General features: G+C 44.1%; 1 protein-coding gene across 7 annotated transcripts in view; it reads right to left on the reverse strand.

Moving 5' to 3' along the window:
* Positions 1–27,889, reverse strand: part of shi (dynamin-1 shibire) — a 157,729-nt gene that overhangs the window by 112,399 nt on the left and 17,441 nt on the right. For all 7 annotated transcript variants that reach the window (XM_069331312.1, XM_069331314.1, XM_045739707.2 and 4 more), the window contains exons 3-5: positions 20,576–20,725; positions 9,755–9,958; positions 3,663–3,793 (exon numbers count right to left, since the gene is read on the reverse strand). In XM_069331312.1, coding sequence (XP_069187413.1) covers positions 3,663–3,793; positions 9,755–9,958; positions 20,576–20,725 — 485 coding nt within the window. The remainder of the gene's footprint in view (positions 1–3,662; positions 3,794–9,754; positions 9,959–20,575; positions 20,726–27,889) is intronic.

The following is a 27,889-nucleotide window of genomic DNA, read 5'->3' on the forward strand; positions in this document are numbered from 1 at the left end:
TAACTTCCTATGCTTAAGCTATTGCATTTAATGGAAGAATTGGTGTGATTACACCAATTATATCCTGTGCCTTGAATATCTTTTTCTCTGAATTTTGTGAGTAAAGTGGTGGTGAACCTCCACTAAGTTCAAAGTAGACCTCTTCTTCCCCATGGCTTGGCAACATGTCCCTGCAGCTTAGTCACTGACCAGGACTCCTGGTTGACAATTTGGTCAAATAAGTTATTGCAATGCTGCACACAATCCGATGTAGGAATCATAGCCTGGCTAATCAGGTACTATTCACCACATAGCAAGACAACAGGATCAAACCAGCAGCCTGAGTCACTCCAGACAAGCACCTTAATCCATGGACCGTTATTGTGATATCACTGCAGGTTTATAACATACTTTCTTGACTGAAACAGGTCACCTAGTTATACCTTATTGTTAGAGGGAGTTGAAAAGCCTTGGAACCTTAATGTTTATGGTTCTCTTAAGAAGTACCTATTGCCCCTACTTAACATTGAGACTATTTTACATACAGTATTAGCCATGTCTCAGGGTCTTGTTTGGGAAATATTTCAGGAATGCAGATTTGGAATCGGTCCCTCTAATATTTTCCAGGTGTAAATTATTACATCTCTCCCACATACATATTAGGGAGTGCAATTCAGGAGACTGAAACATCATAATTATCGGATTACTTAATAAAAGAATTTTGGCAGTAAAAGTTCTTTGCATGTTCTTCAGGTCAACAACTTCACATCTGAATGGGGATGTTAATGTGAAAGAATATTCCACCATATCTAGCTATAGTGTCTTGAAAAGTTCCACTGTTGGTATGGTACCTTGTTAGAAGGGTTCTTGTTATCCAGCATATAATTTGCCATGCAGTTGTTACAGCTATTTATTGTGTTCTTTAAAAGTACTGTAAGATCTTCTGACATGATTACTCCCAGATCTTTTATGGTGCTATTTTTTCTTTCTATAGTGTGCTTGTGACTGATTTCTTACGTTTTACCATAGTGTAGGAGTTGGAACTTGTCTTGATTGAACAAATTTCCTACAGCCCTGGTTTACATCATTTTGGAGGTTTGTCATCTCTCTAGTTTCAACTCATAAAAATCCTAATGTCATCTGAAAAGGATCTCTTAATATAGTTTGTGTTCTTGTCTTTGTTGATACAAGAATGAGAGAGTACTGCCACAAGTACAATTCCCTGTGGGACTGAACTTGTCACTGTGGATGGGCCAAATTTTACTTTGCTGACTATTACTCTTTGGGTTCGATTTATTAGGAAATTAAATATCCATCTTCATACTTTACCAGCTACTCTTTTGAGACCTTGTGTGTATGCAATTACACCATAGTAACATTTGTAGAAAACTTTGGCGCTGTCTGTAAATCCCACCTGCATTTCACTCTAGGTTAAATTTCAAATCATCCTCTTTGTCGAGTGTTTTATTTGATCTGAAATTTATGGGTGGAGTGGTGATGGACCCCTACTAGGTTTAAGTGTTAGATTGCTCAGTTTGGTTTAGTAATGTGTGTGTGATTCTCATTGTTGTCTCCAGCCAATGGTTTTCACTTTAGGTTCAGCTCTATGTGCAATTTCTAGTCTTGTGCTAATTGGAACATGTTCTTCTCCGAGCTCTAAGAATATAGGAATAAAAGAAGCTGTAGAAGATCTATCTATTGAACTGTGAGAGAGTTATTTATGTCTAGCAAATCTATTCATATATATACCTGTATACTTGTACCTAATCTTCCCTTGAAACAATTCAGTGCTTATCTATCAGTGACTACAGGTGAGCGATATCTAGCTTCTTATGGCCTGCCTCCTAGCTGTTAATACCTGGGGTACTAATTACCCCTCTCAACATAAACATTTTTATATTTCTTTTTAAAGCTGTGGATAGAATTCACTTCCACAACCACTCCTGCACTTGCCTGTCACTCATACAGGGAATGAAAACTTACTTACGTTCCATTTCCACTAGTTTCCCTTTTAATAACTTTAGTTTAAATAGGCTGCCATTGTCCATTTAGTCTATTTCCCTCAAAATCTTCATATGTCGTGCTCATATTCCCCGTTTCTTCTCCTTTAAAGGTGAGAGGGCGAGTTTTGTCAAGATGTCCTCATTGCTGTAACCTCTCAATTCTTGTACTAATCTAGTTGCAAACCCCCCCCTGAACTTTCTTGAGTTTCTGTATATGCTTCACAAGTTGTGGGTTCCATGCTGGGGCTGCATAATTAAGTAATGGTCTCACATAGGCAGTGTGTATGTACTTAAAAGCCTCCTTGTTTAGATCCTTAAACGATGGTCTTATGTTTGCAAATTTAACATATGCTGTTGATATTATCTGTTCACATGAGCTTCTGATGTTAGCACTGGGATTATGTCTACTCCAAGGTCTTTTTTTTTTATGTAATTGCCTTCCTCCTTATGGTGTAGTCAAATACTAGTCTTCTGTCTCCCTTACCCATTTACATTACTGTACTTTACACTTACTTGAATTAAATTTCAGCAGCCCCCTTTTGAAGCTTATCAAGTTCTTCTTGCAGGACACTACAGTCCTCTTTAGTTCTTACTCTCATTAACTTTGCATCATTTGCAAACATCAACATGTACGAGCTCACTCCTCCCCAAAGATCATTTACGTAAGTTAGAAAGAGGAATGGTCCTAGAACAGCCCTGAGACACACCATCTTCCACTTCTATCTAACCTGACATCTCTCTGACTATGACCCTTTATATCCTGTCCATCAGGTACTCCCATACCCCAGTCCACTGCCTTTCCTGTGATGCCCACTTGGCTCCCCATTTTGTGTATTGATCTTTTGTGGGGAACTATCAACAGTTTTCTAACAGCCTAGGAGGATGCAGTCTACTCATCATTCTCTTGCCTCAGTTTAATAACCCTGTCATAGTATTAAATCAAATTTATTAAGTACAATTCTCTCTCTCTGAAGCTGTGTTGCACTAATGGTATAAAATATATTCTCCACAAATGTTCTACAATCCTTTTATTGATGACTTTTTCCATCATCTTGCAAGGAATGTATGTTAATGACATTGGTATATAGTTTAGTACTTCATGTCTATATCTGGTGTTGCAGTGGTGGTGGTTGTGGTTGCAGAAATTGTGATTGCTGTTGGAGAGGTGGTTAACATGGCAGCAGTGGTGGGTGAAATGATGGTAGATATGGTTACAGATATGGTAGATATGATTGCAGCTGTGGTAAATATGGTTGCAGCTGTGGTAAATATGGTTGCAGTGATGGATGTTAAAGTTGTTATAGTAGTAGCTGGTATGGCAAGTACAGTAGCGAGAGAGAGAGAGAGAGACGAAGGTAAGAATTAGAGTGCATACATGTGTAAATATATATATTTATGAATGCAGGTATGCAGGTGCAGCTTATTTGTGAGAGGTTATTGCACAAGGTTTTCTCCCCTTTTGAGTGTTAAAATACATACAAATTTGCCTTCCTTGCCAAAAGGCATATCTACCAAGGATAACTACTAAGGTCTTATAGGAAGTGCAGCAAACCAAAATGCGGCATAAAAAAAATCTGCCCACCAGTTACATTTGCCAGGAAAATGTGTGTACTATCTATAAACTACACACCTGAAAAAACTGCTACACTAATATTGTACCTACTTATCTTAACGTCTCACCTTTTGAGATCTATTGACGACTCCAACGTAGCCTCTCCGTAGGGGAAGAAGTTTGTTTTCTAGAACATCCCGAGCATCTGTTCCTTCATCCATCAAGTCGAGCTTTGTAATAACCCCAATAGTTCGAATACCTAAACGAAGTGAGAAGTTAATTAAGCTATTGATTCCCAAGCAAATCATTGTCACTAACTGCCCTATACTGTATTTTCAGCAGTAAAGGTGGTGAGAGTTACATATGTACAGTACCATAAATGTTTACTGTATATAGTATTTTCTTGTAACATGTAAAAGACAAAATGTTAACTTATTTGAAGTCATCTAAACACGTTAATACCATTTCCATACTAGCTTTATGTTTATTGGCAAGATTTATAAATATAGATAAAGAGTGTCATTTACAAACTTGGAGAAAGCATATGATGAAGTCAAATGAAGGGGGGGGGGGGTGATCTGGGGTGGGTGGCACCTTATTAAATGCTATGAAGAATTTTATAAGTATAATACTGTACACCTAAGTTAATTGTGTAATAAGTGACAAGTCTGATGAACGTATATTGTATATTTAATGACTCTTAAATAGACTGCAAACTCGTATGAGCAAACTATATGGGAGTGAAGCCAATTCAATACATGAGGAATTTAATTAAAACCATCAGACCCCTGGTAAACCCAACCAGGGAAGGATCAACTGCAAATGGCAACTCAAGCACAGGAGGAAACCACAGGTAACAATTGGAGCACCAGTGTATGTTATTAAAAATAATAATTATTCAATTTTAATTTGAACTGTCATGAAGGAAAGACTAGTCATTAACGAGCAATTCCATATAAAATTTCATAAACATATGACAATTATTTGTGGCATACACATACAATAAGATTTGCTCACAAAATGTATGCCGTCACAAAATAAAAATTCATTGATTATGCATTCTTCATTTTAATTTTATGCATATTAGAGCAAAAACTGGTAAACAATTTCATATCAATATTATAACTAACAATTATTCATAACACAAACTTAAACAAGATTTCCACACAGTTTCTCCATATCTGTTTTCATAATTTGTTTATAGGCTTTGATTTATTATTGTGTGGCAATAATACTTGTACTGTACTGTATATTAATTTGTAGTATTTTTTTTTAATTTTACATATTTTCCCTAAGATCTGTAATCTGAATTCTAGTAACCCAAATCTTCAGCCACTCTGAATTGGTGTTAAATCATGTGCAGGTAAATGGCAGGAGTAAGCAGGTAAATGATCAAAATGTGAAGGTAAATGATGAGAATGAGAGGGGTAACTAGCAAGAGTATACAGGTTGTACCACAACAAAATTGTAAATGTTAAATTTTTTCACATTCCTGGCAAGAAATTCAGCCGACTCAAATGGAGGCGGGTCCAACATTATTTGGAATACAAAGTGTAGCTAGTATTTGAACAAAGCACTAACCTCATTTGAGCAAAACAAGCCAGAATGTTGCAATGATTATTCACTTTTATCTGATATGAGTACAGTATATATTTTGTAAGCATTATCAGTATTAGCAATTTAACTTGTAAAATAAAACAGTATACTGTATAGTATTTAGGTCTGTAAATAATTTTATGAACTGTACCAGTACAGTACTGTAGTTTACATATACAGAGTGTGGTTGGCTGCAAACACGTCTGCATGCTGAAACCTTGGCTCAGTGTTGGCATAGGCGAACAATTTTCACAACCAAACATTTGTTTGATTCACTGAACAATTTGCACCAAACACAAACATGCAGGAGTATGATAGAGTGAGGTTGGTGTGAGTGAGCACCCACTGTAAACCCAACAAGAGCTAAATAAACACGCATTACGTAATAACACTAGGGGGTATTGTTAAAGCCCATATAAGCCCAAGCAGGAAAAATGAGGTAATAACATTGTTGCTATTTTGTCTGGGAGCTGAAGGTAGACACTCGACGAGTTTCCAGACCCAACTCTGTTCCAGGGAAAGCACTAACGTACACCCCTTCCCTCTCTGTTGGAAGCGGTAGCCAAGATTCCAGCAATCAGGCAAGCCTACAGCTGCCACCACAAAGGGCATGGCTTGAACAAAGAAAAAAACACAGCAGCACACGCAGGAAACCAATGCCAGGGTATGTAAACAAACCCAGATGCAGCAGGATGAAGAATGGTAGTAAAACAAACCTCTAAAGCCCCTGAAAAATTCTGGTATAAAATGAGAGCAGACTATCTTTATGCCACACCAAATGTGAAGGATAAAGCAGATGAGGTGGAGGCTGTAACTTAAACATAGGGTCTGCAAGCGAACTCCCATGTACCCCCAGACAAAACAGGACCCTGAACACCCATACCCAGATCCTCACAGATGAGTCAAAGATCCTTGCACTACTCAGGAGGCAACACCCTCCACATTATGTAACCTTAGCATTGTGCAAAGGTTACATAGAGCATTATCTCCATGTCCTTGTTTACCTGTAAAATGATTCTGAGGATCAACATCTCCGTAACCCAGTATCTGACCAGGTCTTCTGGTTGCTGGACTGATCAACCAGTCTGATGCAGCTGCTCGCAGCCTAACATAGGAGTTGATCAGGTATCCTTTGAAAGAGATTGTCAAGTTCTTTTGAACACTGCGAGAGGTCGGCCAATTATGCCCCGTAAGTGTATGATCAGTGTGTGTTGAAAAATCTTAGCCTTTGATGTTAACTGAGTTCTCTGTCCCAGCATGCCTACTGCACCTCTGCTTTTAATGGGACTTTTGCTCAGCCTGCCATGCTTTCTGGTCTCATGTGGTGGTATTTCTGTGTGCAGATTTGAAACAAGTCCTCCTAGTAATTTCAAAATGTAAATTATTATGCATCTCCTGCCTGCACTCTAGGGAATGCAGCTCTAAACTTTTTAAGCAGTCCCAATAACATACATGTTTTATCAAGTGAATTCTAGCAATAAATGATCTTTGTATGCTATCCAGATCAGCAATTTCTCCAGCTTTGAATAGGGCTGCTAGTTTGCAACAATATTCCACTCTAGAGAGCACTAGCATCTTCAAAAATATCATTGGTGTGGCATTCCTTGTTTGAAAGGTTCTTGTTATCCAACCAATCATTTATCTTGCAGTTGTGACAGCTGCTCTGTTGTGTACTTTAAAAGTAAGGTCTTCCAATATGATTACTCCTAAATCTTTTACGCTGTCTTTTCTTTCAAAAGTTTGGTTTGACTTTAATGTGTACACAAATAGTATTCAAATCAAGGATTCCCATTTTCCCTAAAATTCTCTCACTTTTCAAGATGGTTGATGTTCACTGGAGGCTCCATATATTGAGTGGAAACACATTGTACCAGTGCAAGTTTAAAATTTACCAGTCTCCGTGGTGTAGTGGTAAGACACTCGCCTGGCTTTCCGCGAGTGCTTTGTCATGGGTTTGTATCCTGGCCGGGGAGGATTTACTGGGCGCAAATCCTTAACTGTAGCCTCTGTTTAACTCAACAGTAAAATGTGTACTTGGTTGTAAAAACGATTCTTCACGGCGGGGATCGTATTCCAGGGACCTGCCCAAAACACTACTCGTACTAGTGGCTGTACAAGAATGTAACAACTTGTATATATCTCAAAAAAAAAAAAAATGACAGTAATGAGCATTGTTTGTGTCTGCAGACTTAACACTTCTTTTGTGTTCCTTAAGTCTGTCATTAAGCGTACGGCCAGTTTCATCAAAGTATTGGAGAGGACAACACGAACAGGAAATGGAGAGGACAACACGAACAGGAAATGGAGTAGACACCAGCAGCATTAGAAGCAGGAGGAGCAGTGTGAACTAGATTGCTACGAAGTGTGTTAGTTTGTCGAAAGGCGAGCTTTATGTCAAGAGGATGAAAAGTATTAATAAAAGTTTTGAGTTCAGATATGAAGGGAAAGCAGAGCACAGTGCTACTGTACTAGTGTTGGAAGCAGTTTTAGAATGAAAGAAATTTCATTTAGCTTGAAAATAGGCACAGTTGATAAAATGCAAAGGGTAACCAAGACGAGAGAATGATTTGTGGATAAAGGCAATTTCAGAATCAAGAAACTGAGAGTCGCTGATGTGTAAAGCACGGAGGAAGAGAGAGACACTTTTTTTTAACAGGAGGAGGATGGTTGGAAAAAAAGTGAATGTACATGCCACTATGCATGGGTTTGCGGTAGACAAAGAGAAAGAGAGCCCGATCACAGAGTTGTGAACGTCAAGAAAAGGAAGGAGGGAATTAGATTCTCATTTAACTTTGAAATGGATGGAAGAAGCCAGATTGTTAAGAGAGGAGAGGAAAGGCTGGAAAAGACTAAGGTCATGAGGCCACAAAGCAAAAATGTCATCAACATAACGAAGCCAGAGAGAGGGACGAGTATTAATAGAAGGAAGAAGAACCGTTTTGAAGTATTCCATGTAGAAATTGGCAAGAAAAGGGAAGAGAGGAGAACCCATAGCGACACCGAAGATTTGAGTGTAATATTTACTGTTGAAAGAGAAAGAGTTAAGAGTCAACACAGAGTCTAATGAGTTCGAGGAAAACGTCAGTGGGAAGCGTGAGGGGAAGAAGGCCCTCAGTTGCCTTCTGTCTAAGGAAAGAAAGAATGTCATCGAGGGGAACATTAGTGAACAGAGTTGACATCTAGACTAAGCATCTTACAGGAGGTTATCTTGAGATGATTTTGGGGCTTTAGAGTCCCCGCGGCCCAGTCCTCGACCAGGACTCCACCTCCAGGAAGCAGCCCATGACAGCTGACTAACACCCAGGTACCTATTTACTGCTAGGTAACAGGGGCATAGGGTGAAAGAAACTCTGCCCATTGTTTCTCGCCGGCGCCTGGGATCGAACCCGGGACTACAGGATCACAAGTCCAGCGTGCTGTCCGCTCGGCCGACCAGCTCCCTCTGCAGGGCTGCAGACGTAGTCTTTCTATGAAGTCCTGAGAGTGACGAAGGTGGGCAGGAGAAAAAGTGCTAAGGTAAGGCATCAGAGTTTTAACAAGCCAGGAGGCAAGAGAATAGCCGACAGAGCCCCGTGAAGAAATGATAGGACAAAGAGGAACACCAGGTTTATGAGTCTTGGGTAGACCATAGAAATAAGGAAGAGAAGGGCAGCTGACATGGAAACGTTTAATGAGATGAAAGTCAGGAGGACAAAGACTACAGAGCTGTCTTAGTTTGCGGTTAAAGGAAGTTTTAAGGCGATCCAAAGGGGTTAGAAGTTAGAGGGGCACATGTGCGGGAGTCAGAGAGCAAGACATCTGCTTCCTAGAGGTAATCCTCAAGGTCAAGGACAACCACCGAATTGCCTTTTTTGGAAGGAAGGATAAGAATAGAGTTGTTAAATTTCAGGGAGGCAAGGGCGAGCTGGAAGCGACGAGGAAGGTAGTGATTTTTAGATAACAAGCTGTCAAGAACAGGGATAAGGGCCCCTCTAAAGGCAGACAGGTCTGCAAGAGTACTAGAGTTAGAATTGACAAACTTGTCAAAGGAACTAATGAGGTCAATGCCACAGCACGAGCCAGGGGAAGTGGCAAAAGAAAGGCCAAGTCCGAGAAGTTCTTGCTGGTGCTTAGAAAGAGGGGAAGATGAAAGGTTGGTAACACAGTCAGAGAGAGAGTATTTAGTCCAAGGACTGTTGGAAATCAGGCATTGAAGTCTGTTGTGTAGTGTGGAGGAGTGGTGAGAAAAGGAGAGGTGAGCAATGTTAAATGCAATTGGAAATAGGATATTGCATAGATCTAAAGATCATAGATCTAAGTCACTAAATGTCTAGATAATTATCATTTACATACGACTTCATATTCTCAATGAATTTACACCTTTCTTAAATATTACTTAAAAAAGGTACCTAGAAAATCCATCAGATTTACAATCCTAAAATAGTAAATAAACCTGTAAAAATTTATTAGGGATACAAAAAATTCAATTGTATAAAATTACATTAAAACTAAAACTTAGGCATATTATCTTTAATAAAATAACAGCACGAAATGCCACTACAGTTTACAAATGCAACAGGTATCTCAAATTGTGCATGTTTACTATTTTCAAACATACAATGTATGCAAAACAATATATTCTTACCATCAGGGTCAGCATCCTTAGATAATTTAAGTGCATCACTGTTGGCCAAATCTGAATTAGCAGGCGACACAGCCAAGATCAAACAACTGTCCTTGGTAATATAGGTCATAATCATGTTGCGAATCTGCGATTCAATGTCTACTGGCTGATCACCGATGGGTACCTTCGTTAAGCCAGGCAAGTCGATAAGTGTCAAGTTCAACACTGAAAATGAGAAAATCAGTAAATTTTTAAACAATGAACAATTTTTGATAATCAAATTGCTAAAAGTAACCACAATTTCTACCATTATTTAATATTCTTCAGTAATTACCAAATTCAGCAAAGAAGTTTTCAGAATAAACATTATACAACTTCATGGGATATTTGTTAAGATACTATTTTAAAGTAAAGGAGATATCTGCTCAGTATATATATGCTAGCAAAAACAAGGATAATAAACAATACATTTGAAGAGCACACATACTGTTCCCATTTAACATTAACTAGAGTTACTTTTTCAATGTTGCTGATGAATTCTGGAAAAACAAAATATAGGAAATATATATATACTAGCTCTTCAGGTCCCAACTATTTCCAAGATAGATGTTAAGCTTCCTTTGGGGACTGATTTGCTTGTGTATCATTTCAATACTGAACAATATTTAGTGTTTGCTAATGTGTGCCCCTAAACACCATAGGGCCATCTTCGGGCATCCAAGCTATCACTAAGCTGTGAACACTGTCATAATTCTAGGTAGCCCTATAGAGTTGTTCCTGTCCAATGACCATAATTTTTGTGTTCATTCGTTTTTGCCTGTGTATGTTTGAATCAGATAAAAATAGGTAGGTTAAGTTTGAATGTGTTATGACATTAAGAAGGTAATTATGTGGTAAGGAGGCCCCAGGAAGATGAAGGTAACTTTGTGAACTGAAAATAAGACTTCCTACTCGACATCTTGCCTTTGAAATTATTCTCTCAATCATATCAATATGTAGCAAACTGCAATTAATATTTTTCCTTTGTTCCCCCTGTGGCATCAGTCATTTACACTCAAGAATAACCCTGCTACAAATGTTACAGTTCGATTTGATTAACTATTTTATGACAATGAAATGCTAAGTGACCTCCATGGATGTCCAAATGCAAGTGTATATTTACTGCCTTAGTGTTTTCTGGTAAGGTACAGACATGTTAAGTGAAAGTGTTTCATACATCACTGTGTAGATGATAATAGTGATTAATGAAGTAGGTGTCTAACAGTGATAGTTTGATATCAAACTGGATGGTAATTGTAATCCAGAGCATTTAGTGACTGGTGTCAGAAATACACAGGTACGTACAGAGGTTATTACAATTCAACTTGAGCACATGAAAATATTTAATTGTGTATGATATTACATCATCTCATACTGTTGAATTATTTATGAATGCCTTCCCTTAAAATAAAGTTCATTATATTCTTGTTTATTATATTGTTACAAAAATACATACATTTCTGGTTTCCATCTGGAGCACTTAAACAACTTAGCACCCTCCCAGTAACCCACATTTGATTATTAAGTTTGTATAAAAGTACTGTAACTTGTGTAAAACAAACTCTTCCCTTCTGACAACTCAGGATTACACAATCTGCCACTCTTTTTCCCTCTTCTGCTTTATTGTCATTAATGTTATAAAACTCCAATACTGCATTCTTGCTTTCTCTAAGGGCATGATGATGTTTATAGGCAAAGTTTCCACCCTCTGGTCATTAATTTCCCCTTGATTATCCTGAGTACAGTACTTTGCATGGAATAAATGTAAGTGACAATACTGTATGCTGCAGCATGGAAGTATACTTGCCTGCCTGTCCCCTAACAATGCTGACAGTCTTCCGTTCCATTGGGGTCTTTCCATTATCTACCGAGGTATAGTAAATTGCTGCTTGTGGTTTGTTTAGCTCTATACTGGCCTCGTTCTTCGAGGCTAATGACTTCCTTGGTCACTGCATCAATGTTTCTTCCACTGTCTTCCTGGTGACTAATTTTAAATTCTCCCTTGCACTTTGCGTATTAAAAATTTAGTTTGGAAAACTTACTAAAATCTCACTGAGGAAACACACTTCCTAGTCGTGGAGGAGGAAGGAAGTGGTGGTGGAGGAGGAAGGAAGTGGTGGTGGAGGAGGAAGGTGGTGGCGGTGGTCATGGAGGAAGGTGGGTGGTGGAGGAGGAAGGTGGTGGTGGTGGTCATGGAGGAAGGTGGTGGTGGTCATGGAGGAAGGTGGTGGAGGAAGGTGGTGGAGGAAGATGGTGGTGGTGGTGGTGGTGGTGGAGGTGGAGGAGGAAGGTGGTGGTGGTGAAGGTGGAGGAGGAAGGTGGTGGTGGTGGTGGTGGAGGAGGAAGGTGGTGGTGGTGGTGGTGAAGGTGGAGGAGGAAGGTGGGTGGTGGTGGTGGTGAAAGTGGAAGGTGGGTGGGTGGTGGTGGTGAAAGTGGAAGGTGGTGGTGGTAGTGGAGAAAGTGGAGGAAGGAAGGTGGTGATGGTGGTGAAGGTAGAGGAGGAAGGTGGTGAAGGTATAGGAGGAAGGTGGTGGTGGTGAAGGAGGAGGAATAAGGGGGGGTGGTGGTGGTGAAGGAGGAGGAATAAGGGGGAGTGGTACTGGAGGAGGGAGAGGAATAATGGGGTGGTGGAGAAGGTGGAGGGTGGTGGTGGAGGGTGGTGGTGGAGGGTGGTGGTGGAGGGTGGTGGTGGAGGGTGGTGGTGGAGGAGGATGAAGGTGATGGAAGGCGGTGGTAGTGATGGAAGGCGGTGGTAGTGATGGAAGGCGGTGGTAGTGATGGAAGGCGGTGGTAGTGATGGAAGGCGGTGGTAGTGATGGACTCCATATTCCATTGGAGTGGTCTAACAAATGGAGGTGAAGGGGGGGCCCTAGGGCTGAGACTGGTGAAGGGGGGCCCTAGGGCTGAGGATGGTGAAGGGGGCCCTAGGGCTGAGGATGGTGAAGGGGGCCCTAGGGCTGAGAATGGTGAAGGGGGCCCTAGGGCTGAGAATGGTGAAGGGGGCCCTAGGGCTGAGAATGGTGAAGGGGGCCCTAGGGCTGAGAATGGTGAAGGGGGCCCTAGGGCTGAGAATGGTGAAGGGGGAGCCCTAGGGCTGAGAATGGTGAAGGGGGAGCCCTAGGGCTGAGAATGGTGAAGGGGGAGCCCTAGGGCTGAGAATGGTGAAGGGGGAGCCCTAGGGCTGAGAATGGTGAAGGGGGAGCCCTAGGGCTGAGAATGGTGAAGGGGGAGCCCTAGGGCTGAGAATGGTGAAGGGGGAGCCCTAGGGCTGAGAATGGTGAAGGGGGAGCCCTAGGGCTGAGAATGGTGAAGGGGGAGCCCTAGGGCTGAGAATGGTGAAGGGGGAGCCCTAGGGCTGAGAATGGTGAAGGGGGAGCCCTAGGGCTGAGAATGGTGAAGGGGGAGCCCTAGGGCTGAGAATGGTGAAGGGGGAGCCCTAGGGCTGAGAATGGTGAAGGGGGAGCCCTAGGGCTGAGAATGGTGAAGGGGGAGCCCTAGGGCTGAGAATGGTGAAGGGGGAGCCCTAGGGCTGAGAATGGTGAAGGGGGAGCCCTAGGGCTGAGAATGGTGAAGGGGGAGCCCTAGGGCTGAGGATGGTGAAGGGGGAGCCCTAGGACTGAGGATGGTGAAGGGGGAGCCCTAGGACTGAGGATGGTGAAGGGGGCCCAAGGGCTGAGGATGGTGAAGGAGGGCCCTAGGGCTGAGGATGGTGAAGGAGGGCCCTAGGGCTGAGGATGGTGAAGGGGAGCCCTAGGGCTGAGGATGGTGAAGGAGGGCCCTAGGGCTGAGGATGGTGAAGGGGAGCCCTAGGGCTGAGGATGGTGAAGGGGAGCCCTAGGGCTGAGGATGGTGAAGGGGAGCCCTAGGGCTGAGGATGGTGAAGGGGAGCCCTAGGGCTGAGGATGGTGAAGGGGAGCCCTAGGGCTGAGGATGGTGAAGGAGGGCCCTAGGGCTGAGGATGGTGAAGGAGGGCCCTAGGGCTGAGGATGGTGAAGGGGAGCTAGGGCTGAGGATGATGAAGGGGGGGGACCAGGGCTGAGGAAGGTGAGGGGGGGGCTAGGGCTGAGGAAGGTGAAGGAGGGGGGGCTAGGGCTAAGGAAGGTGAATGGGGGCAGGGGAAGGTGAAGTGAGCAGAGCATGGTGAACGAATATGGGGGGTGCCATCTAGTTAACCAAAGCATTACGTAAGTAATGAAATATGGTATTTACTAACTATAATATTGGTGGTGAATGTAGAACATGAAAAAACATATTTTTACTTTGAAATAATACAATTTTATAGCGAAATTAGGCGAAATTAAGTAGCAGGTGACGCCATAGGATGTCAACGATCCAAGCGACAATGTTGTGGCTTTAGGTAATTAGATGGACCGAATTCAGTTATAAAATGAAATTATTTCAGAGTAAATTATATTTTTTCATGTTCAACATTCAGCACCAACTTTAAGAGTAAATATGTCATATTTCTGCATTACTTACGTAATACTAGGATGCTTTGGGCACTCAAGACGGACCGGATATGGGAGAAGGTATGGCAAGGGGTAGGGGGAAGAGGGGGCAGGGAAGGAGAGAAATGAAAGAACGGGGGAAAGTGGGGCAGGCCGTGGAAGGTTTTGGGAAAGAGGGAACATGCAAGGGAAAGGGGCGTGGGAAGAGAATGACGGTGAGACCTCCCACGCAGGCGGACCAAGCTGCCATTGATTATCGGGCAGAGGTCCTCTGGGAAGGGCACCTTCTACCACCACCTCACCTTCACCCGCTCAATATATAACCCATAAAGGTAACTACACTAGGGATAAAAAATAAATGATAAATAGTGATTTCAAGAAATGAGGAAAATGTAATACAAAATTAAGTTGAGGACATCAGGAATGTGCTAGTACAAGAGGTGGTGTCTATAATTTCACAAAAAATCCAGCTAAAACGATTAATGTGCAGAGGGAGATAACACGCCACGAGCTTGAAGCACCTTCAGTAAACTACAAATAGGTAATTTTCATTACATGTAATCCATGATGAAGTACAAAACACTATGTAAGATATTTTAAGACGTCAATGTAATCTTCGCTATCGTCACGTGGTATCCGGCCTTCACTCGCCATCTAGCTCAACAGCACTCCGTTGATACATTAAAGTTTTATCTAGACTTAGTATTCTTAAGCACGCGTCCCATAAATAATAATTACTGACATTTATCGTGCACACGCATAGCCTAATAAGGCTAAGTGACAGGAATTTCCAGGAGAACAAGAAAGAAAAAGATTGACATATACAGAGACAACGAAGGGGGAAGAAATATTATTCCACTCTTGGTCTAATCAGAGTAAACATACAGGAAATAGTTGGAATATGACAACCAACTTGCGTTTCCGCATGGGGGGGGGGAGTGGGAATGAGTCAATTTTTACCCAAAATCTAAATGGCACATTTGATTACGCTGACAATGATTTTTTCCTTTAAATTACGTACACTATTTGCTCGATGGACTATTAACATAGCATAATCTTCTATTAAAATTTTAAAATAATGGCTGAGTGCTACGAGTATTTTGTATAGCGAAAACAGTGAAAGTATATGAAAGAGAAGGAAGGCTGTGTCAATGCCAAGCTAACTTGGTTAATAATTTGTAATTAATATTCTTAACCTATATCACACAAAGAACTTAGCATTTTAAAACTTGAATTGACCAAGCTTGTAACGTCATTCTTATGCATAAAGTAAAACTATCACATTCTGATCCAAAGACAAAACTAGCACTGCTAGTACGCTCAGTAATCATTTATAAAATAAATAAATAAATAAATATTTCCAGTGGGTAGGAATTATAATAAACAAAAATAAAAGAACATGCTGACGAGGGAATGAGAGGCAATTGGATAGTCTTCCTGGAAGCACTAGCTGCCACAAAATAAAACAAATTTTCCCAGTACTTCAGTTATGATCAAACTAACGTACACATGTAATAAGAACCAGTGGATCACACTAAGAATTATTACCCGCCGTAACTTTACTGAATGGTGAGTATAAAGCATAAGCACTTGCAAAGGGTGGTAATGTGTGGTCATATGATAACGTCACCAAATCGAAACCGACTTGAGGTGAGTCAGCCAGGTGTGGTGGAGGACGCTGGTGAAGCTTGCAAGCCTCCACATGGTCTCGTGATGTGCTCCTACACCCCCCTTCACACGCGCTACGCCTACACCCACATGGTGAAGGGGGGGTAACCTTGCTAGTGCACCCCCCCCCCCTTCACACGCGCTACGCCTACACCCACATGGTGAAGGGGGGTAACCTTGCTAGTGCACCCCCCCCCCCCCTTCACACGCGCTACGCCTACACCCACATGGTGAAGGGGGGGTAACCTTGCTAGTGCACCCCCCCCCTTCACACGCGCTACGCCTACACCCACATGGTGAAGGGGGGGTAACCTTGCTAGTGCACCCCCCCCCCTTCACACGCGCTACGCCTACACTCACATGGTGAAGGGGGGGGGGGGTAACCTTGCTAGTGCACCCCCCCCCCTTCACACGCGCTACGCCTACACCCACATGGTGAAGGGGGGGGTAACCTTGCTAGAGCACTCCCCCCCCCCTTCACACGCGCTACGCCTACACACACAACACCTAACCTTGCTAGAGCACCCCCCCTCCCTTTCACACCCGCTACGCTTACACACAAAACACCTAACTTCGCTAATGCACCCCTCCCCCTTCACACGTGCTACGCCTACATACACCACAATCTCGCTGGTGCACCCCCCCCCCCCTTCCCACACAACACCTAACCTCACTAATGCACCCCCTACCCCGCGACACAGGCGCTGCAATTACTGGCAAAAGCACAAGCTTACGCGAACAAAAGACATGCACTGACTACAACCTCACTACTTCATCCCCACCACATAACCACGCCACACAATCTTAAACCACTCAATCAGAAAATCACACACCAAGCCCGCATCACCTCACACCAACACACCACAAATACATTGCCTTTCTGCTTACAGCCAGACTTGAAACAACACACCTCTAGTGACAACCTAATTATCTAGGTTGCTGCTTGCTATCATAAATCTTGCATATAGGCTATCTAAACGGTTTAGCAATAACTGATCTTTCCGATGGTGAAGAACTGTTGTATGCGGGTTTGAGTCATCGAATAATTTGTACTGCGTCTACGTTTTCAGTAGGAACTGAGAATTCTTAAGTTCGAGTAAATTAGATGGGTAACCAAGTTGATGAGAACAATAAATGACCGAGGTTTTATTACACCCTAGTATTCAACCTAATAACATCGTTGATCAACTATATCTACCGAATCTCCCATTATTCGACACTTTAAATGGTAAGCATATAACTTAATTTAAATTTATTATTATTATTAGTGTGTGATAGCGTTAAAACTTGATTAACCTTTTACATGTGATTTTAATCCCAATTTCATCATTCACAAAATACGATACATTACGGCCTTCTATCAATGGTGTATGTGGATGAGCGCGCATGGAAGCGAGCACAAAACATTCATGATCATAATACTAAACAACAAATATTTGCCCCACTGGGATTGGCCTTCGTGCCAGGTATCACCACTGCAAGACAAAACATGAAAATAACAAAGCTCACGAATAAATGAAAATAAAACCATTAACAAAATCGTGAAGGTGGAAAGGAAGGTAAACGTTTAATATTTACTTATGTTACACAACATCGTAATAAAATACAAAGAGTAGTAACATTTAAACATCAATACATTAAAGCACATCTCATGTCAGCACGTGAGAGTAAACACGATAGCGAGAGGGAGGGAGGGAGGGAAGTGGTAAGCAGTACATGTACTTACCTTGTACTTGCAGAATCGGCATCTGCTCTTAATAAGCTCCCCCTTCCGACCATCATTATTCAATATTGACTCGTTACCTCAGTTTTAAATGTAAATATGATACGATAAACCGTATCGAATGTCCACTCTTAACCTACTTTTTCGGAATTTGAAAGTTGTCTTCCCTTCATCCTGTACTGCATTTGAAGCTTTCTGGCTCCAATTCCCATTTGCATAACCTTGCATTTGTCAGGGTTAAAATCTAGTGGTCATTACTCAAACCAGATTGTGCATGCGTTAGTGGAGGGGATAGGGTCGCGCGAGGTACTGGGTAAGGGGCGCGCGAGATGTGCCCCTGGAGGGGGGGGGGGGGTGCGCGGGGTGTGCTGAGGAGAGGTGGATGGCGCGCGAGGTGTGCTGGGGGGGGGGGGGGTGGCGCGCGAGGTGTGCTGGGGGGGCGGGGTGGCGCCCGAGGTGTGCTGGGGGGGGTGGCGCGCGAGGTGTGCTGGGGCGGGGGGGTGGCGCGCGAGGTGTGCTGGGGGGGGGGGGGGTGGCGCGCGAGGTGTGCTGGGGGGGGGTGGCGCGCGAGGTGTGCTGGGGGGGGGTGGCGCGCGAGGTGTGCTGGGGGGGGGGTGGCGCGCGAGGTGTGCTGGGGGGGGTGGCGCGCGAGGTGTGCTGGGGGGGGGGGTGGCGCGCGAGGTGTGCTGGGGGGGGTGGCGCGCGAGGTGTGCTGGGGGGGGTGGCGCGCGAGGTGTGCTGGGGGGGGGGGTGGCGCGCGAGGTGTGCTGGGGGGGGTGGCGCGCGAGGTGTGCTGGGGGGGGGGTGGGAGTGGCGCGCGAGGTGTGTTGGGGGGGTGGGAGTGGCGCGCGAGGTGTGTTGGGGGGGGGTGGGAGTGGCGCGCGAGGTGTGTTGGGGGGGTGGGAGTGGCGCGCGAGGTGTGTTGGGGGGGTGGGAGTGGCGCGCGAGGTGTGTTGGGGGGGTGGGAGTGGCGCGCGAGGTGTGTTGGGGGGGTGGGAGTGGCGCGCGAGGTGTGTTGGGGGGGTGGGAGTGGCGCGCGAGGTGTGTTGGGGGGGTGGGAGTGGCGCGCGAGGTGTGTTGGGGGGGTGGGTGTGCTGGAGGGTGGGTGTGCTGGGGGAGGGGTGGCGCGCGAGGTGTGCTGGGGGGTGGGTGGGTTGGTTGCGCGCGAGGTGTGCTGGGGGGTGGGTGGGTTGGTTGCGCGCGAGGTGTGCTGGGGGGTGGGTGGGTTGGTTGCGCGCGAGGTGTGCTGGGGGGTGGGTGGGTTGGTTGCGCGCGAGGTCTGCTGGGGGGTGGGTGGGTTGGTTGCGCGCGAGGTCTGCTGGGGGGTGGGTGGGTTGGTGGCGCGCGAGGTCTGCTGGGGGGTGGGTGGGTTGGTGGCGCGCGAGGTCTGCTGGGGGGTGGGTGGGTTGGTGGCGCGCGAGGTCTGCTGGGGGGTGGGTGGGTTGGTGGCGCGCGAGGTCTGCTGGGGGGTGGGTGGGTTGGTGGCGCGCGAGGTCTGCTGGGGGGTGGGTGGGTTGGTGGCGCGCGAGGTCTGCTGGGGGGTGGGTGGGTTGGTGGCGCGCGAGGTCTGCTGGGGGGTGGGTGGGTTGGTGGCGCGCGAGGTGTGCTGGGGGGTGGGTGGGTTGGTGGCGCGCGAGGTGTGCTGGGGGTGGGTGGGTTGGTGGCGCGCGAGGTGTGCTGGGGAGTGGGTGGGTGGCGCGCGAGGTGTGCTGGGGAGTGGGTGGGTGGCGCGCGAGGTGTGCTGGGGAGTGGGTGGGTGGCGCGCGAGGTGTGCTGGGGAGTGGGTGGGTGGCGCGCGAGGTGTGCTGGGGGGTGGGTGGGTGGCGCGCGAGGTGTGCTGGGGGGTGGGTGGGGGGCGCGCGAGGTGTGCTGGGGGGTGGGTGGGGGGGCGCGCGAGGTGTGCTGGGGGGTGGGTGGGGGGGCGCGCGAGGTGTGCTGGGGGGTGGGTGGGGGGGCGCGCGAGGTGTGCTGGGGGGTGGGTGGGGGGCGCGCGAGGTGTGCTGGGGGGTGGGTGGGGGGGGGCGCGCGAGGTGTGCTGGGGGGTGGGTGGGGGGCGCGCGAGGTGTGCTGGGGGGTGGGTGGGGGGCGCGCGAGGTGTGCTGGGGGGGTGGGTGGGGGGGCGCGCGAGGTGTGCTGGGGGGGTGGGTGGGGGGGCGCGCGAGGTGTGCTGGGGGGTGGGTGGGGGGGCGCGCGAGGTGTGCTGGGGGGTGGGTGGGGGGGCGCGCGAGGTGTGCTGGGGGGTGGGTGGGGGGGCGCGCGAGGTGTGCTGGGGGGTGGGTGGGGGGGCGCGCGAGGTGTGCTGGGGGGTGGGTGGGGGGCGCGCGAGGTGTGCTGGGGGGTGGGTGGGGGGCGCGCGAGGTGTGCTGGGGGGTGGGTGGGGGGCGCGCGAGGTGTGCTGGGGGGTGGGTGGGGGGCGCGCGAGGTGTGCTGGGGGGTGGGTGGGGGGCGCGCGAGGTGTGCTGGGGGGTGGGTGGGGGGCGCGCGAGGTGTGCTGGGGGGTGGGTGGGGGGCGCGCGAGGTGTGCTGGGGGGTGGGTGGGGGGCGCGCGAGGTGTGCTGGGGGGTGGGTGGGGGGCGAGGTGTGCTGGGGGGTGGGTGGGGGGCGAGGTGTGCTGGGGGGTGGGTGGCGCGCGAGGTGTGCTGGGGGGGGGGTGGCGCGCGAGGTGTGCTGGGGGGTGGGTGGCGCGCGAGGTGTGCTGGGGGGGTGGCGCGCGAGGTGTGCTGGGGGGGGGGGTGGCGCGCGAGGTGTGCTGGGGGGGGTGGCGCGAGAGGTGTGCTGGGGGGGTGGGTGGTGCGCGAGGTGTGCTGGGGGTGCAACGTTGTGATGGGGAGAGGCGATAGGGCGTGTGTTGCGAGAGGTTTAAGGTTGTGTCTTTCCGAATAAACTATGAATGTTAGAAGCAGAGGGCAGTAGCACATAGATGCTACTGCCTTACTTAATTTAATGGTAAGTTGCTACACTTACCATTGGGAGAGTAGACTCTCAGGTTGATAGGCAAGGGGGAAATGCCTTTGTTTTGACCCGTGATGCGATCTGTATCGGCCTCAATTTCCTTCCGGATCTCATCGAAGCTGGTGAACTTCTCGCCCTTCTTGTGTAGGAACTCCCCATATTCTGTTTAAGGAAAAAACAAATTTAACTAATTACTAATCCCGAAAGTTCAGTTACAAAAGTAGAAATTCCAATCAATTTTCCAATTCCTTTACGTAAAAAAATCTGACTGCGTCATATATTCAATTCTCTAATTTTTATGTTCTTCTGTACCAAAGCAATCAGAATTTGCCCCATTTGCTCATTTTTCCATGAAACTTAAATACAGAACCCAAACACCCAACCTAATCAGTGCCTACATATGAACATGCTAATATATAACTTTACAGTATTAATTTATATTTGAGAAAAGTTCTGACTTGAATGAACAATGTTAAAATTGATGAAGGCGTCTTTTTGGTCGACCACTGGATAGAAAGGACTTGGTCCGAGAATGGATTGTAATATGACTCATTAGCACCTTCTCAAGGACTTTCCATGATGTTCCATGTTAATATGATCACTGGTTCTTTGGCATCGTTACTCCCTACGTGATTTTACCTGTATCCAGTCGTTTCTTCATATTAAACTGAATGCTAATGCCTAATTACCCTACCTATTGGTTCCGGGATCCAATGTCCTCGCGGTCTGGTCTCTGACCAGGCCTCCTAGTTGGTGGTCTGGTCAACCAGACTAAGACGCCGCTGGAATCAGTCTGGCGTAAGAATTACAGCCCGGTTGATCATGCATCCTTTGGTGATGTTAAGTTCTTTTAGATACTGTGAGGGGTCGGCTAGCTATGCCTCTCAAGTATATAGACAGTTGACAGTATATAGTCTTGGTCCTTAAAAGGCTAACATAATTGCCTCAGCCTGTTACACCAACAGAGGTGTAAGCCTGTTACACCTCTGCTTTTCAATATGATTATTTTGTGTTACTTGCCCTGTCTCCCAGTCTCTTAAGGGGATATTTCCGTGTGCAGATTTAGAACCAGTCTCGACTATGTTCCTAGTGTAACTTATTATCTCTCACCTGCGCTTTAGAAAACAGTCTGAGTAATTGTTAATTTAGATGGTTTATTGAATGGATTCGGCCAGTAAGAGATCTTTGCACGTTCTCCAGCTCAGCAAATTCTTCAGCTCTGAAAAGGGCTGTTAGTGTATAACAATATTCCACCCTAGAGAGTACAAGTGTCTTAAAAATCATCTTCATTGGTTTAACATCTCTTATTTGAAAGGTTCTTATTATCCAGCCTGTCAGTTTTGTTGTATTTGTTACAGTTAATTTATTATCTTCTTTAAGACCAGGTCTTCCGACATGATTACTCTAAAATCTTTCATGTTGCTTTGTCATCCTAAATTGTGATTTGACTAGGTTTTATATGTGGGATTCTGTTTTGATACTTTAGTTTTTACCGTACAGTAGCAGCTGGAACTCATCTTCATTGAGCGTCAGGTTTTCTGTGGCCCATTGGAAGACCAGACTTTCATCAGTTTGGAGGTTTACTGTGTCCTTCATATTGTCTACCCTTATAAAAATCCTAGTGTCATCAGCAAAGGATGATATGGTGTTCTAGTTTATGTCCATGTTTATGCCCGATACAAGTATGCGGAAAAGTACTGGGGCACGCACAGTACCCTGGTAACAGCTTCTTACCGTATCAAGTCTTGGTTTTACCTGTACTTAATTGACTATTACTTTCGGTTCTGTTCGTTAGGAAATTTAAAATTAGCTTTCCTACTTTGCCGGTAATTACTTGTGTGTAATGACACCACGGTCATATTTGTCAAACGCTTTCCCTCTATGTTGTGTGTGTGTGTGTGTGTGTCTATATATGTATTAACACGATGTACTAAACGGGGTGAGAATAGCTTGAGCTACCTCATCCCTTTGTGTGTATTTTACCTCAATAAACTCATTTCAATTTCAATTCCTATGTTTTGCGTGTCTTCCGTGGCATCTAGAGCCATGTCATATTGGTTATCTATTGAGAGAGGCAAGTGTGTCCTGCTCTAAACCCATGTTATTCAGAGTAATGTAGACGCTGTGACCTGTTTTGTGATCCTTTTTTTAGTACTCTTTCAAGGTGATATTTTGTATTACTTTATAAATCCTAGAGTTCCAGAAGTCAAATCCTGTGGTTAATGACATAGGTAATTTCGTTTTTGATGTCTGTAGGATTAATGTAGATGCCCAAGACATTGCTGTATTTTGTTTAGTTGGAAGAGTTCAAGAAAAGAGCTATTAAGATCTACAATACTTTTACAATGACCATAAGGCTACAAGTACAAATAAATTATGTTTTGCAAGACAAAAATAATGTTTAGGATGTTTCTTCATATATTATGGATACCAGTCTCTGTTACTTCAGTTCTGCATGCATTCCTTATTGTTTGCCCTATTACTATAATCAGTTAACAAAGGCTTATTTTCCTTTGCCGAAATACTTGCGAAACAGCATTTAAATTTGTACATTATCTTTATGTTGAACCTTTATTTAATTTCCAGCAATGAGACATTTCCTGCAGATTTCACCTTTTATATGCACCGGGTTGGAATTTGATCGCTCAGAACAGTTTTCCTGTGAATGATGGGTAATTATTGAACACATTTGTCCAGTCACTGTGATGGTGGGAAGCGGGTGGAAATTGAGACAATAAATCAGAGTGCGTATATGAATGTTTATTTCATATTACCGTAAGTAGAGTGAGCACGCACCATTGTATGTTGAGATCACCCTAAATACTGTGGCTGGAAAGGGTATATTTATTAATGAAAATGTGGTAGCTAGTGTACCAGTAATGCTGAAATAGTTCCTAGTACATAATTTGTAAAGCTTTTAATAAAAGAACATTTGATCACACACATTTTATGGCACTGATCATGGACTAATATTGTTTTATTTCAACTTGTGAGAGGGAGGTTGAGAAGCGAGTGGATAATGGTAGTTGATACTTAACAGAGTTCATAACAGGGCGCCCGCAGCCAGTAGCTCATGGACACACTAAAGCAAGGCTTCTCAAACTGAAGTACGAGTACCCCTAGTGCTGTATAGTGTATGTATCTTCAGAGGCATTTCCAGCGTGCACATGCCCCAGGGGAAAGTTTAAAGACACCAGTACTATCAAAGGTGGAATATTGTTGCACTTTAACTATCCCATTCAAAGCTGGAGAAGTTGCTGACCAAGAGACGGTAACAAAATACTTTTACTGTTCGAATACATTCAATAAAATACTCAAGATTACTGCAACCGCTTAAAATCCCTCAAATTGTACTATTTGAAGTGCAAGCGAAAATTGCATCATACTCTCAACCCATTCTGCAAAAAATTATATACCTATAGTTACTACGGATAAAACGTGAGAAAAAAAAAGGATGGACTACCGTTCTCAGAAAATATTCACATTTTGTACTAAAGAAATAATAAAGGTTATAAAAACAAACAATTAATTTATTAAATATGTAAAATTCTAAGGTTAGAAAGTTAGGTTTGATTGTTGCCTTTTTGTTTGTTGGAATCTACAAAATCTGAAGTAGAAGATGTGAACTTTGGGGGAATCAACAGTCCATACTCATTGCATTCCATCAATAGTAGCTATAAGTACCTACACTTTTGGACGATAAATTATATAAACTACATCTAGAAAACATTTTATGGACTGCTTCCAAATCTACACACTTGACTCATTCCTTAAGAGATCAGACTACTTGCTAGAAAGTTCTAAACAACATTTGAAAAGTTGGGGAGTGCAATTACTTTTAGATAATTTTGTAATCATTTAGGTTCTATGGCGTCTTCAAAACCTTCCCTCTAATTATAAAGAGTATTATTAACAAATCCCTGCTAAAGAGAAAATTTAATTAACAGCTACAAATGGTACCTGATCAACCAGCCAGTGGTTGATCAGGTACCATTTCTCGATCAAGAGACCTGGGCAGGGACCGGGCTTGCGGTGACCTTTAGTGATCTTAAGTGATCTTTTAAGCCACCTAATAGGTTGATAAGACAATCAAGATGCACGTATAAAGAACAACCCATCCTCAAACAAAGCTCATACAAGCTATGGCCATAATAAAGATACGACGCAATAAAACAAAAAACTTTACTCTCGTGCTAATTAAATTTTTGAGGTGTACCGATGTTCCGGTAAATTTCAACCGATAATGCCGAATCTTTTCATATTTTCTTACACAGGCGGGCACAGGAAATGACGACGACTGACTCCTGTTAGCAGTAGCTCTCCCCTTCTCGGCTCGTCTCGAGCCTTACCCAACTCGTTTTTACCTGAAATACGATCTGCCAATCTGCTTACAACAAGGTCCCTGTTTCCTGCCGAGTTAAGAATCGGTGACCAATCCTTAATTGCGTGCTACCACGGCAAGGCACCACACGAGTTCTCACTCCATCTTATGTACTAAACCGGTCATAAATTATGAACTAATTTATATTACTCATGACTCATACGAATCTAGCAACATGCACTTGTACTGTTATTAATTATTTTGTAATGTAATTGTTACTAATTTGTATCATTCTAGTTGAGAGGTAGATGAGGAATTACGGCAAAACACTGCTTGTAGATTGGCTACGTACCTGTTGGCAACCTTACACACAAAATGGTTGACCATCTTTGATTATTATTCCACCTTAGGCTAGTGAGTTACATAGATTATGCCAAAACGTTATAGTTGATAACTCTACAAAATGCCTACCGTAAATAGCAACATATGTAGGCCTATTGTAACGTTGGACTGTCACCATTTGTAACATCGCTGATTAATTGTAACCATTAATAATTATCCTGTGCGCGCTTCAATATTATTACCAGTATTACTTTAATTATATCCTGACCCTAAGGAGAGTGGCATGGACATGACACTAACAGACTTAGAAACTTACTATTGATAATTACTTATACTAATTATTAGAACATTTACTAATTATTAATTAACGTCTGCAACTTGGTTGGATATTATTTTTTATATTAAATCCTTTCGAGAATCACTGAACAGTTGCCAAAGACCAAGAGAGATCCAGAGAATATGCGCTCAAATTAATGACCAAGGGACTGCCCTAAAAAGTAGAATATAACTTTGTTAAAGTCATTTATAACTGAAATCAATTACTGTATGTCTTATTCTATAATATCCTACACAAGGCAGATGTCGTGATTCACCAGCAAAATAACTTAGGGCTAGGTTCATGAAATGTTTCTCTTATAATATTCCTCCATTTATTTCAGCGTTTATCTCGATGAAAGTATAAAGACAATTATTCCTGTAAATCTAATTTGAATCCTTTCATTTAATTTTAAAATGTACAGAAATTATAATAAAAGACGCCTCACAAAATAGATCAGAATGAGAACTAAGTTCCAATAAACACTGGCATCATAAATGAGGCCTTTCTTGCCATTCATAAAACACCGAAGTATGTTTTACCTAACATAACCCTTGAGGTGTCTCTTACCTCACAATATTGATAGTAAGTACTGGGTTCACTCACCTCTTTAGCAACAATTCAAACTTATGAATGGATACCGAAAAATAATTGTCACAACTTACCTTCAGTTCAGCACAACCACAGATGATTATTATTGTTTTAGATTTAGCTACTCAGAACGAAATGTCCATGTAGCACGGGTATAGTGAGCCTGTAATTTAGTTCGGTTATTCCCAATAACCTTGTTACTCTGATATTTGGGTCAAAGTATTAAATGGAGGTGGGGGTTTCCTCCTTTTTCCCCGTTTCTTTTTCGCTTCTGTTTCAGTCTTGTTTTAATAACATTATTTTGGTGGCGGAAGTAGGTGCAGAATGTTCACTAGTGAGTCCCATTCTTTAACGGCTTTTCTAATCATTGTAGTAGCTGTGGAATGTGCATCTAATGCAGCTGCTGCCGTTGGATTAATGTTGAGTTTGATGCGCAGGGCTTCAGTAGCTTCACATTCCGGTAAGTAGTGCAATAGTGGTGCCTCTGCTTCTGTCCCACAGATTTGACATTGGGTTTATTTCCTCCCAGCAGCACTTTTAACCAAGTCTGAGTCTGTGTATGGCTACTGCAATGTCTCTGGATATCTTTTTGTCAGGCTTGAAAGAGTAGTACCCAATTGCTTGTTCGTACCATATCGCAGTGGATCTTCCTTCCGCTACTTTGGCTCTGTGGCGACTTTTGACAGTTAGGAGTATTTTCTTCTTGATTTGCTCCTTAATCTGTGAAAAACTTGGAGGTATTTGAACCAGTACAATAGGTAGATCAGTGGCAGTTTTTGCTAGTGAGTCTGCCTTTTCATTACCATCTATGCCAATGTGACTTGGTATCCAACTTAGGGTGATTGACAGCCCTAAATTATGGGCTTCTTTTCCTATATGTTGGATTTCTGTGAGGAGTTGTAAATTATCTCTGTGTTGACTGGATAACAATGCTTGGAGCAAAGATTTAGAGTCGGTATGAATGATGACATCAAGTAAATTATTCTCAATTGTATAGTTTATGGCCTCCTTCAGGGCATATAATTCTGTCTGCAATGTTGAGCACCCACTATTCATGTTCCAGTGAGCTTCATGGTTGTTAGTGTAAACTGCTGTCCCAGCAGAACCTCTTTCTTGATCAAGTGATCCATCTGAGAAGATGTGAATCGTCGGTCTTGAGATGGTTTCCATTTGTTGTTCTATGACTGTTTTGAGCCTCTGTGACTCACATGCTGCTTTTTTAACTGGTAATCCTTCAATGATAATCTTTAGACTCGATTCTTTCCGTGGAGGAGGCTGCCGAAAGTGTTTTTATGTCTTCTCTTTTGTTTTTAATGGTCCATTTTAAGTCCACTTTCTCTAGAATCCTTACTAGATTATCCGTCCATGCACTTATTCTATATTGAAGGTTTCTCTGAAGCGATCTGTGTAAGCTATCTTTGACAGTCTGGCGGTGGTTCCAACAAGTTTTGCTGTTATGGTGGCAATCCTTTGTTTGATCCTGTTTTCCAAGGCTGGTAAGTTGGTTTCCATTCTTAGATTCTCTCGACGCGTCCATATAGGTGCTCCCAACATTGTTCTGAGGGCATCATTTTGAGACACTTCCAGTTTTTCCCATTGGTTATCACTGAAGGATGTAAGAGCAAGAGCAGCATAGTCAATGAGTGACCTAACTGCTTGAACGTAGTACATTTTGAGTACTGGAAGAGATGCACCATCTCTAAGACTTGTCAGGGAGCGCAAAGCTGAGTTTCTGGCTTTACAACGTTGCCGAAGA

Source organism: Procambarus clarkii, chromosome 25 (genome assembly GCF_040958095.1).
Source record: "Procambarus clarkii isolate CNS0578487 chromosome 25, FALCON_Pclarkii_2.0, whole genome shotgun sequence".
NCBI classification, from domain to species: Eukaryota; Metazoa; Arthropoda; class Malacostraca; order Decapoda; family Cambaridae; genus Procambarus; species Procambarus clarkii.